Raw genomic sequence first — 12,549 nt, forward strand, 5'->3', positions numbered from 1 at the left:
AACTTTTTCTTAGGCAAGTTAGTGCTTGTGAATGACAGTATTTTTGCAGTGTGAAAATACCAGAAAGGAAGATTAGCAGCAGGCCCACGATTTGTTTTCGGGGAGGTAGTGGGGGGGGGGGTTGGGGGCAACCCAGGGTAACTTTCCTATGTAAATGAAGGGGGGTATCTTTACTTATTTAATTATTTTGGGGGGGGCACCCCCCCTGGGTACGTACCTGATTAGCAGCAACAGACAGAGCAATGAAGCACAGTTTTTTTTCTGCTCTGTCTGTCACTGCTAATCTTTCCTTTCTGGTATTTTTTACACTACAAATTATGTCAAGGTAGATAAAAGATCCACAGAGACCACAATAAAGTTACAAGCTCCATAATTTCACACAGTTGTGAGATTTGTGAAAACACTGCAAGATTTGACTCCACCTTGCATACAAATCATCACAAAAAACTAAATCAAAACACATACTGCTTACTTGTAAGCTAGTGTAGCACTGAATGTTTCTTCAATGTACAAATCTAACACTGGCTTGAAGTGCTGGTACTTCCGATCAGAAATGAGGCCGATGATGAAAACCTGGAAGAAGAATTTTATGCTTCATAAAATGAGGAACAGCTTAGAGAATGAATGATTAGGTCAGAGTTGACAGCACCCTGCAACATACACCGAGTGTATTTCTTTTTTTATCACATAGTAGTTTCACATAGTGATGACACTGCAACAACTGTGAGAGAACACACAATCGCGAATTTATCGCAATACAGTGAAACCTCATTAAACCATAGTTGCCCGGAGCTCAGAAAAAGTACGTACTAAACGGTAGTACTGCTTAACCGAAATAGCATGAGATTGCCCACTTACCTGTCAAAAACGGAACTCAGAAAGAGCGCAACGAAAGGCGAAAAAACATGCAGTATTTAATTACTTCGCGCGACAAACATGCTATTTTCGTTTGGTGCCGCGGCGGCCTAGCAGTGACGACAGGGGCCTCAAACTTGCTGAAGCTGTGAGCCAGCTTTTTAGCCAGCCCCCTCTTCTAGGCAAACACTTGCATGGCAGATTCCTCGTTGGCGTTACATATTCTCCGTACACAGGCACGGTAGTGTTTCAGAAGTCGCGGGGCACCTTTTCATTGCAGGGTGCTGCTCTCGCCGCAATGATTGTATTTATGAAGCTGACGTAACAAGCAGCTTCTGCCACTGTCGGGCCTGAATCGCCCGTGCTGCCGCTTTCCGTGTCGTCCTAGTCACTGTCGGTAGGTGACATTTCGGCAACAACAGAGGCAACGATGGCGAAAAGTCGAACCTCGTGGCCGATGTCTCTTAGCGGTCCCAGCAGCGCTGCCGAGCAACTTCTTTACATTCCAAATGCCACACACCGTAGTCAACAGTAGACCTATGTCGCGTGCTGACTTTTCGCGTCAGATTCGATAGCACGAACGATGTCTAATTTTTCTTCTAAGCTAAGCACCCAGCGTCTTTTCTATCCGTGTTTCGGCATGACGCGAGTTCTCGCTTGCACGACAACACAACGCTCTCTGGCATGGCGCCGAATTGATGTTGATGTGGCTTAACGCGCAAACGCACAGGGCGCTTGGAGGCTGTTGTGCTGATTTCTGAGGCTTGTTCTGCCGGGCCGCTCGATGGAGACGATGCACTGCCGTGTTTACGCGACGAAAGGTAGAAACACTACGTGTTAACCGACACGTACGCAATAAGCTGGTACGGTTTATGCGGATACAAAACACATTATGTTCAATGGCCGCTGAATCGGCGATCTGACTTTACTACTTTTAAAACGAAACTACTGTTTAAGCGGGTACGGTTTAACGAGGTGTTACTGTATAACAATGTGCGTCAAATCCAGGATACTTATTAATTTGATCCACTATAGAAGGACACACTTGGGAAAGAGGGCAGTAACACCAAGCTGTGGTATCAAGCATGAATGTGATATAGAAAACAAAGACTGTTCAACAGTTCTCGGCTCGGTGTTATGCTAGTAGTATTGCATGCCTTTTGTATGTTACAAACAACAGCAGAGCATTTTAAAATTCTGTACCACTTATGCTTAGAAAGTGAACAGCAGTAATGATGCAAAAACTGTTTTGAAATTGTTTGAACTAGTGTAAGAAATTTAAAAAACACCTGGGCAGTGTCATCCAGTCATCCTGATGCCCACTGCTTCATTTACAAGTTCTACTAACTTTGCCCCTTCACACATCCCAGCCTTGCCTTATAAACTACTTGCCACTTGTTGGGCTCATTTTCTAAAGCAAATCACTTTCTTTACCTCTTTCGTCTATTTTTGTGGTTAGTGGTCAGTGTCCGGACTTACAGCCAATACAAAAATGACGATGTGAAGGGCGTGTGCTCTCACACAGCTGAGTGACCGAGTTGCAGGGCACGTTCCATGCAAACGCCAACTACCTCGTTGAGACGCACATGCTGTTGCGTGTGAACTTTAGAGCGTCTGAATCTCTAGATGCTTTGAAGGAGAGGTCAGGCAGGACAGCCCTCCTCTCCTCCTGCTAGCCCCTACCCCTGTGGGGTATGCAAAAGTGAACTCTGCTGGGAGACGAGGATGGCAGTCGCCTTCCACCCCGGCGCTCGCGCCGCTAGAAACAACACACATGACAAATCAGTTTTATGTAAAGCCACCTAGACTACCGCTGCAAATGCAATGGTAAACCGCTATGTTCAATACCGAATTACCTAATGAAACTATGAGTGCTACCAAATATCCTCACTGTAACAAACATATGCTATCAAGCTCATTGACTCATTTAAAAATGAAATTCTGAGGTTTTACATGCCATAACCAGGATATGATTATGAGACACACTAGTTGGAGACTCCAGATTAATTTGGACCACCTGGGGTTCTTTAACGTGCACCGAGTACATGGTACCACAGGTGTTTTTGCATTTCGCCCCCATTGAAATGTGGCTGCCGCAGCCGGGATTCGATCCCGCACCCTTGGGCTTAGCCTGGGCTTAGCAGCACAATGCTATAGCCACAACGGCGGGGATCAAGCACATCATTGCTTTAGTAAAAAGAATAACATTAAAGAAAGCTTTTGGCTATTCGCTTACGTCAACAATCATTGTTGATGGTTTTCACAAGATTTTTGTTCCTATAAGTGCTGTCTTGGAGCAGAAGATGCTGTGCACATAAAAAAAGCAAACCGCACTGAACATATAGGCCCAAATTGCTACACATTTTGCTCCAGCTGCTAGAAAATAATATCACTCGTCCAACAAATAAGAAGCAGGCAGTCGTGACCTCACTTTTTTGCATTTGATCAACGTGTATTAATGACGTACATGTAAATGCATCAGGAAAGACAGGTACTAGCTTCATACGTAAAATAAATTATGTATGCAAGGCACTGTGTTGACTCGCAAGGTGAGTACGTCATCACCATGAGTATGAATAAACAAAAAGTCTTGAAGATTTGTTTTCTTTGTATGTTCATTATACTACAACTTTTGCTTGAAGCATCAAAATGGATGGCCATAACTTCTTTAGACTTACATTTGCACTGTATCATAGCAGTATATCACAAAGCATGGCAGTAAAAATAATACAAGTGTCCCTTTGGTCATAAAAGCCATAAAGCAACATAATTATCTTACCAGGGCTTCAAAAACAAGATTGTCATATAGCTCAGAGTCCGAGTTCTTCATCAATATGTCGAACAAGGCATCCAAAATGTCCTGCAGGAACTGGAATATAAAGTATCACACACAAGTGAGTACAGTGTGAGCTATAGAGCAATGCAAATAGGGTCATGCATTTTCGTGCTGGTCTATATGTATTATTCCTAATGAAGACCCCGTCTGGTTGTAAGAAGTATGCTGTACTGGATTTATTTTAAAACCTGATGTTTAAAAACCCCTGAAGAAGGAGCTGGTCGGGCTCCGACACGTCAGGTTTCTAAAATAAATTTTGGTTAGAGTTTTCTCTACTCTTTAATTCAGTTGTCCCCAACTAGCCAGATATCTGCCAAATGTTTATTTACCTTTGTACTGGAGGCGACATTGCATATAACATCACATAGGCACTTGTAAAGGATTTGTGAGCACAGTTCGTTAATTAAAATGTGTCATGTATTACCATACCTGCTGACAACCAAATGTGTTTATGTGGTCCAGTGCAAACAGCTAGGGTAACAAACTAACACACGTAAAACAACATGGCACCAACTTTGTAACCAATAAATACCATGGATTCAAGTAAAATGAGCAAACATATAGGAAATTTATTTCACAACATAAACAGAAACCTAAATGACACTTCAATAATATGTATGAATGCAGTTGTGATGCACAGTACCTTCACAACTTCTTCACCATCGACCTTCATCAGTGCGTGAAGGTTCTTTTCCAAGTTATCGGGAAGAGTCCACCACTTTAAGAGGCCAAGAAGGTCAACTGTAAGCGAAAAAGAAAAAACATCACACATCAGCACTAGCTTTACTTAAATGAAAATGTTACATTCCAGTGAGTGTTTGGAAGAAATATGTTTTACATAGGCTCAAATTGTGAATAAGACTTGCAAAACTCCCACAAGTGAAGTATTTTGTGTAAGCTGCAAATTATTATCATTAGTTTCTCCACTCTAAACACTGTCAGTTGCTGTTTACATAATTGCAATATCTGTCTTAATTGAAGGGTTAGAGAGATTGTAAACATATGCTTCAATCTTACTTTTTTTTTACTTTCCAATTTTTGTCAAACAATTTGAGAGCATAGATAAAAAAGCTGCTCCTAACAGTTACTAGAATATGATATTTTTTTTATTTAAATGCAACAAATTTTATTATATACCAAATATAAATCCTGTCACTAACCAAACGGCGAAACTGACGTTTCAGAGCACATTTGGACACCTTGTCCGCAGCAGTTCTGACATTTCGAACAATGTAGCTATACAGGCACCAAAATGTTTTGTCATTGTATGGTCAGTGAAAAGATATATAATTGATATGTTATAGTTTTACCTGCCTGGATGGTTCTCCATCATGCCCTTTACTACAACAAATTGCATTCGAATTACTTCAGTGATCACACAATGGTTACACGGTGATTATAAGCACATTTATGCTTTTCCTATGTTTATTTGAATATGTGGTCTACTACAAGACTCCTCATTTACAATTCAATAAACAATATCAAAACAGTGATGTGATATTGGTTCAAGCCACTTCAAAACACCTTTTGGAGCAACTAAAACATCCCTTTGGAGCAGCAAATCACCCGTTTGGATCAGTTACCAGCCACTCATATTCGCACGTAAATATTAGGTAGAGCATATTACCATGTTCGCTAACGACAAACTGTATATGCACCAGTGCATACCTACGCTTGTCTATAAGGATAACCCAGAGAATTCAATTCATTTATTGCTTTTCAGTTTCCTGTGTATAACCCTAAGTTTATTAAATTCCGTAGCCCCAGGCCTAGTAATGCAAAAAACACTTTCCTAATAAAATTTTATAAGTTCATTTTTCAAGCATTTCTTTCCTAGCCACCTTTCCTCATGAGTAGTTTCATTTGAATTCATCCAATATGGCCACGAGCATATCGTGTGCACGTGTTAAACAAAACAGCAAGTTTCACATGCCTCTTATGTAAAATACAAACCAACTGCTTCATGAAATAATACCATGTTGATCAGTACATACATATGCCATTGGCCTTGGGCTTGCGCAGCAGACACAATGGTTGTCGCATTATAACATTAAATTTGTGACTATCTTTAATTACGATTTGCGCACATCGATGTCAGTACATAAAGCTGTTATGCAAGTGCTTCCGTGCCGCAAGCCATTTGTACATGAACAAATGTTCCATGTGTGCTTTCACTCTGCAAAATAAACAGTGATGCAGCTGCAGGCACAGCATGTGCTCCAATGCTGGCATCACCATTTTCAAGACATAACTTGAGGCATACATCTTAGTAACCACTAAATATTGCACTACAGTCATGGGAGGTTGATTCACATACTCCGATTATGTGAATCTTGGCCCATTTCTGCTACACATGTGCCGGCTAACATTACGTCGGGAAACATACCCCTCCTCAATCCTTCCCAGCTAACAACACACTGCAAAAGCAATAACATATCTATCCTATTCACAAACCTCAGAAGTGTCTTTGATAAGCAAGACGACTTATCATGCACTGTTGATTCTTGTTCTGCAAATATCATTATCCTAACCAAAACATGGCTTTCTGCTAAAATAAAAGACAGCGAAATAGTAAACTGTGAGGGAGCATATAACACATCTACAGGTATGATCACGATGTTCATTCTTGGGTAGGTGCATTATATTCCCTAAGTGATCCACTCATTTCTTGGCTTATTCATATTGCGTCTTCATTGGAATGTGTGCGCGCACGTGTGTGTGTGTGCATGTGTGGTAGCAGATTATCAAGAATTTATTTTTTGCCTGTGTTATCGGCCTTTCACTGCAACATTATTGTTTCGTAATTAACTTCACGATGCTCTCAGCAGTGTGGACATTCATTTCCCTAACTTGCCTTTATTTCTTTTGGGTCATTTCAACTATCCCTGCATGGTGTGGGACAACCATTCTACTGCTCTTAAAAACCATTCATAAGAGTATGCTCAACTGCTAAACCTCTTTAAAGATTTCAACTTTGCTCAACTTGTTCTACAACCAACACAATCCACTGCATCCTCCTCCAATATCCGTAAACTTGTATTCACCACATTCCTGACTTAATGATCTTTAACCTACTTCACCGTCGATGCATGGATTTCACGTTGCAAAAAAGACGAATTAGCAACTATAGCCAAGCAGATGTTGCATCAATGACGGTTGAAATGAAATCGTTTCTCCTTAATTAAATCAGCAATCTTTCTAAGCATAATGTTAACAAAAAGTGGTGTCTTTATAAAAATTTTCTTTCGTTGAGCGATTCATACCACTGCGCAAGATAATTTGCAGTCCCAGATTGCCATGGTCAACTTCATTGTTAAAACGGCCATCTAAGAAGAATAAACATTTCTTTCGCCATGCAAACCGAACCAATGATTCAAATCATTGGGTTGCCTACTCTGAAATGGACAATGAGAATAAGAATGCTATAGTGTGCGCCAAAGATTCATTTTTTTAACACTACATTGCCAAACTTCCTACAAACAAACCCACGCAACTTTTGGAATATTATCGGTGGCTCGGATAATCTTCTTCTTTACCCGACAGGAGATGATAACAGCATTGTGCCTCCTAAAGAATGTTGTCCTGTAAAGAATGATGCATTCGCTTCCTTTTTCTGTAAAACCAACTCTGTTTCTATGCAGATATTACATGACTGCAACTTCCTTCCCATGGATCCAATTAGCATCGATTCTGTCGGTATTGGTAACATTATTAGTAACCTTAAGATTTCTTCATCATTTGGCTGTGACTCTATTACTACCAAGATATTTAAAATGACTGAAGTCTATTTCTCTGTTACCCTTTCTAATATTTTTGTTCAATCTTTAGAGTGTTCAACAATTCCCGGTTATTGGAAGGTAGGGAATGTGGTTCTTATCCATAAATCAGGTAACGCACATTTTCCAGATAACTACTTACCCATATCACTCACATGCATACCGCGAAAACTTTTGGAACTCGTTATATGCTCTCATCTTATGAAATACCTAGAAGACAATTCCTTTTTCTCCAACTGCTAGCATGGAAATGGGAATACGGTTCCTTGCAAAATGGAGCCGTTATCTTTCACTAATGATCTCTTCTTAGACATTGACAATGGCTTTGATGTTGATTGCAACTTTCTTAACTTTGCTAAAGCTTTTGATGGGGCGGCACATGACTTGCTTCTTTTTAAACTTGGCAAACTTAATACTGACACCAAAGCATTACACTGGATTAAAGATTTCCTCTTTAACCACAACCAATACGTCACTGCTAATGATTGTTCGTCCAATCTTTCCCCAGTTTCATCTAGCATCCCACAAGGATCTGTTCTGGGTCCCTTGTTCTTCTTTATCTACGTAAATGAATTCGCCGACTGTATTTCTTTCTCATCAATACGCCTTTTTTCTGATGACTGCATTATTTATAAGAAAATAACTAACACTTTATATACTCAGATGCTTCAAGCAGAATTTAACAATGTGTCGTCATGGTGTAAAAAATAGCTCGTGTGAATAAATGTCAAGAAGTGTAAAAACATGCAAATAACTCACTGGAACTGCACTAACAAGTGTACATTCAATCTTTATGGCCTGACACTAGACACTGTAATGTCTTACAAATACCTTGGCAATCACATCAGTAGTGATATTTATTGGCACTTGCATGTTGACTATGTTAACGACGCCAACTGCATGTCGGGTTACTTGAATCGTAAGTTTTTCCTATCACCATCATTGCTAAAGGAACATCAGTATAAAATACTTGTTCGTCCTAAATTAGAATATGCATGTGCAATCTCGGACCCTAATCACGCTGCACATTTTATTTTATCAAATTACTTTCATCATGCCAGTGTTTCATCCATTAAATCCACACTCGGTTTACCTAACCTCTCATTGTGTCGCAAATGCTCTCGCCTTTCATTGTTCCACAAAATCTATCATTATAATCCAGTTCTAAAAGATGTTCTTTTTCCTTTTCCAATGTATGCATCATCTCACTTGGATTATAACTTCAAAGTTTGTGTGCCATCTTGCCGCACTAATGTCTGTAACTATTCTTTCATCCCAAAGACTAGTGTTGAATGGAGCTACCTTCCTGCATCAATCGCCACCGTCACAGACACCAAGGCTTCAAGGCTGCCATCCAAGAGGCTTCTTGTTTATTTTGCTTGTTAATCTTGCTAATTGTTCTTAAGCTTTTTTCTTTCTCTCTTTACCTGCCCAATGTTCGTATTTTACACTCTTTTTCCTGTAATGCAATCAGGCCTTGGAAGTATGCCAAATAAATAAATAAATAAATAAATAAACAAACAAACAAACAGATTTTGAGTGCCTGCTGTACTCCTTTTCTTCAATAGACCGCTAAAACATCTTGGCACAGGCTTGGCACAAATTATACAATTTTTGCCCAAATGTAGCAGGATGTAGCAGGTCTGTCCAGTTGATGCAGTTTGGCAAAATTGGCACAGCAATCATATCACTCTCAAAAGTTCTATTACCAGGAAATATAAATGAGAATGCCAAAGATCCTTTGCGCAGGAGTTCACATACAAAAAAAAGAAAGTTCCAGCAGAACCCATCTCACGATGACTGTGGATGGTAATGCAGTTAGCGTTCAAGCAATGTAGCGACAATGTATTGCTACCACCAAAATGCATCAACCAGGAGGTCTTCACTGCAGTGGAACTCCTCTCTCGCGCTTTCCTCTAGACATGCAGCACCATCCAGTGGTACTGCTACAAAGTCTGTGAGGAGCCCTCTGCGTGACCTCCGAGACTGCACCGGTGGCGTGCCGGTGCATACGAACCGTGTACTGCAGCTGAACTAGTCTCTCGCACTTCCCCATGGGCACGCTGCGCCATCTAGTGGAAGTGCCATGAAGCTTGCGTGTGGCCTCTGAAATGCATGGCATGCCAGTGGGTGCGAATACTGAGAAATGTGTCATGTATGAGGCATGTACTGCAGCCGGACTTCTCTCTGGCGCTTCCCTCTAGATATGCTGCACCATCTAGCAGTACTGCGCATGACCTCTGACACACGTGGCACGCTGGTGCATGCAAATGCTGAAAGTTGCTCCCTCACTGGCTACTGGGTATGTGGCATATACCTAATGACCCAAGTTGGTGTGAAAGAGGTTCATTGAAGAGCAGCACATACCCAGTGCATTCATGGCACAGCTCTCACGCCAGGCCAAGCATTGGCATGAAAGAGGTTCATTGAAAAGCAGCACATATCTAGGGCATTTGTGGTGCAGCTCACTAAAGCATCAGGCTGCTGTGCTTGAGGAAGCCATCTGACGTGGGTTCAATTCCACTGAGTAAACGTTACATTTTGAAAGCGTTCTTCTTTATTGCAGGGGTTGGGAAAAATGGTTACATACCAAGATGGTTCGCAAAGCAAAAACTGTGCGAAGTAGCCCAAGAATGCTAATTGCATTAATAGCTGTAGGCTTGCACGCAAGGACACCTCAACGCTTGTATAATCTTTTGTCCTGCCAAGCAGCCCTTCAAGAAGATTGAACTACACAGCAAACCGACTACTGACATACTGTAAACAACTTTAAAGCAAACCTTTGAGCATGATGGGCTCAGATGACTCTGGAGACTTGAAGGTGGCTGACTATTAGCACTGGTGCTTCATGCATGCAACTGCCTTTATGGCTCTGCTTATGCTTGCATTAACATTCTGCTCTTTTGTCAGAACACATGAAAGCCTTTTTCCTATCAATATAAAAATAATAGACTTCCATAATCAATCACAACTACATTTGTTGCTTCCTGTATCCTTGCATCAACTTGTTTTATTTTTATTTTTTTGTCTCAATAAACAGTAGCGAGATGCTGTCACTATTCTAAACATGCTGGACTGATTTATGAACTTCAGTTATTCCCATTTTTTCAGGGACAGTTCACTGGTATTAAGCCAGGAAAAAAAAGTCATGTCAAAAAAAGAGTTTCAATCAACCAAGAATGGCCGAAAATGTGTAGTATATAAGTGTTATTATTCTTATTAACTTTTTCCTTAGGTAGGTCTAGAAGGGGGCAGAGGCTAAAGGCGATATGAACACCTGATGGGGCCTTGGCCCCGTTACATGGAATTGAAAAAGCAGTTTCCATGTGTTATAGTTCAATAAAACGACAGTGTCTCCCAGTACATTGTACAAGTTAGTGAAAACATCAAAACATACTTTTGAGTAAGCAAGACAGGGAGCAACAGGTGACATCACAGGTCTCCCTCAGTGCTATGACATTCATAAATTCACACCAGTGTCTTCTTTTATATTTTTCCATTGCAATAACTGTACTAAGTAGGACTTGAAGATTGTATACAATGATGAAGGGACACCCACAAACACAATGTGCCCATGTTTGTTCTCGTCATATTCATATATGCTCATACATCTTTTCAGGTCCAACTTAGTGCAGTTACTACGATGTCATACCATTAGCACTGTCCCTTTTGTCTGCTGAGCATATTTTGGTCAATCTTGAAAGTGTTTTGTCTCTTAGACCTGCTGTATAATTGTAGCAATCAACGCCAATCACCAACAATCGTGCTTACCACAAAGAAGTCACCTATGACATTAAATATTTCGGCCAGGTCACACGAAATTAGGCGTTACGTCAAAGAAATAACGCACGTTATGAAATGTATTGCTTCTATCCGAAAAAAATTTCTGCCTATTGAGAAACAAAGAGAAACAAAACACTTCAAACGCTCAGGAAGAGTAAAGTACAAGATGATCCTTTTAATGCACACTGAATATAATAAATACGGTAGACTCTCGTTACAACAAACCCTGATAATTTGACAAAATATGCGCTTTTTATCCGAAGTCCGTAATATTCTAAACGCCTCACTTCCGAAACTTTCATCACAGTGTCTAACAACTTCACTGCAAAAAGTGAGTGACAAACGTCCAAAATAAAAAACAAAAACAAAAAGTCACAGTTTCGCATGAAAGGCGAAGCATCGATTGCAATAGCAAATTAAGCAAGTGTGGCAGCAGCAGCGAGCGAATTGACTTTCGTGCTCTCTGTCGCTTCAACGCGAACTAAACGTTGAAAGCACAGCACATAAGAAGCTGCCGGCACTGGGCGCACTTTGTCCACATCGCAGATCGCTTTAAAGATACAGCGCCTGCGCGGGCACGCCATTAACAGCATCCACTGGAGTAAGAGCCCCCTCTTTCCCTCACCTCGCCCCCATGCCTCGCGTGCGAAATATGGTGCGCCTCTGCCCCGCTTCCCTCCCTCCCTCTAGCGCACACACATGATATTGAGCCACGATCGTCGGCGGACCCTCGCAAGTCAGTTGCCAGCCCGTACACAGCAAAAGTCCGTTTTATACGCCCGATTTTGACTAAAATTGCCGCTAATTTCAGCCGCTGTAGCCTATACATGTAGTCCCTTGTAGCACTAAAAGCGAACTTCATTGCATTAATAAAATAGGTAGAACAAACTAAGGCTCAAATACGGTACGTTATATCTGAAAGTCTGTTGCACGTGGGTCCGTTGTAACGAGCGTAGGCTATATACTGTATTTGAAGAGACACTCAGTCCCTAGTAAAAAAAATTCAATTGTGTCTGAGATCAATTCAAATACCTGTAACATGCCAAAATTAGCACCTATAATAAACAGGCAGGCCCTCACCATTCTGTGTGAGCTTTGTTGAGCACACCAGTGTTGAAATTTGAAATGAATCCTTAATGGCAAGACTGATTCCTCCTGCCTGGAATGAAGCCAGCTGGGCCTTGTTGGGCTGTGCATTGGGTGTTGGTGAATTTTGCATGATTGCATTGAAGTCACTGCGTGTTGCTGGCAGCGTGAGGTAGGCGGTGTCCACTTCAGTGTGCCGCTTGTGATCAAACT

The 12,549-nt window shown here is 41.1% G+C and overlaps 1 protein-coding gene across 3 annotated transcripts in view; it reads right to left on the bottom strand.

The window, feature by feature from the left end:
• Positions 1–12,549, bottom strand: part of mbc (dedicator of cytokinesis protein myoblast city) — a 91,715-nt gene that overhangs the window by 60,866 nt on the left and 18,300 nt on the right. For all 3 annotated transcript variants that reach the window (XM_075676394.1, XM_075676393.1, XM_075676392.1), the window contains exons 18-21: positions 12,331–12,547; positions 4,335–4,432; positions 3,635–3,724; positions 473–573 (exon numbers count right to left, since the gene is read on the bottom strand). In XM_075676394.1, the coding sequence (XP_075532509.1) occupies positions 473–573; positions 3,635–3,724; positions 4,335–4,432; positions 12,331–12,547 (506 nt within the window). The remainder of the gene's footprint in view (positions 1–472; positions 574–3,634; positions 3,725–4,334; positions 4,433–12,330; positions 12,548–12,549) is intronic.

The sequence above is a fragment of the Dermacentor variabilis genome, unplaced genomic scaffold (assembly GCF_050947875.1).
Source record: "Dermacentor variabilis isolate Ectoservices unplaced genomic scaffold, ASM5094787v1 scaffold_12, whole genome shotgun sequence".
NCBI classification, from domain to species: domain Eukaryota; kingdom Metazoa; phylum Arthropoda; class Arachnida; order Ixodida; family Ixodidae; genus Dermacentor; species Dermacentor variabilis.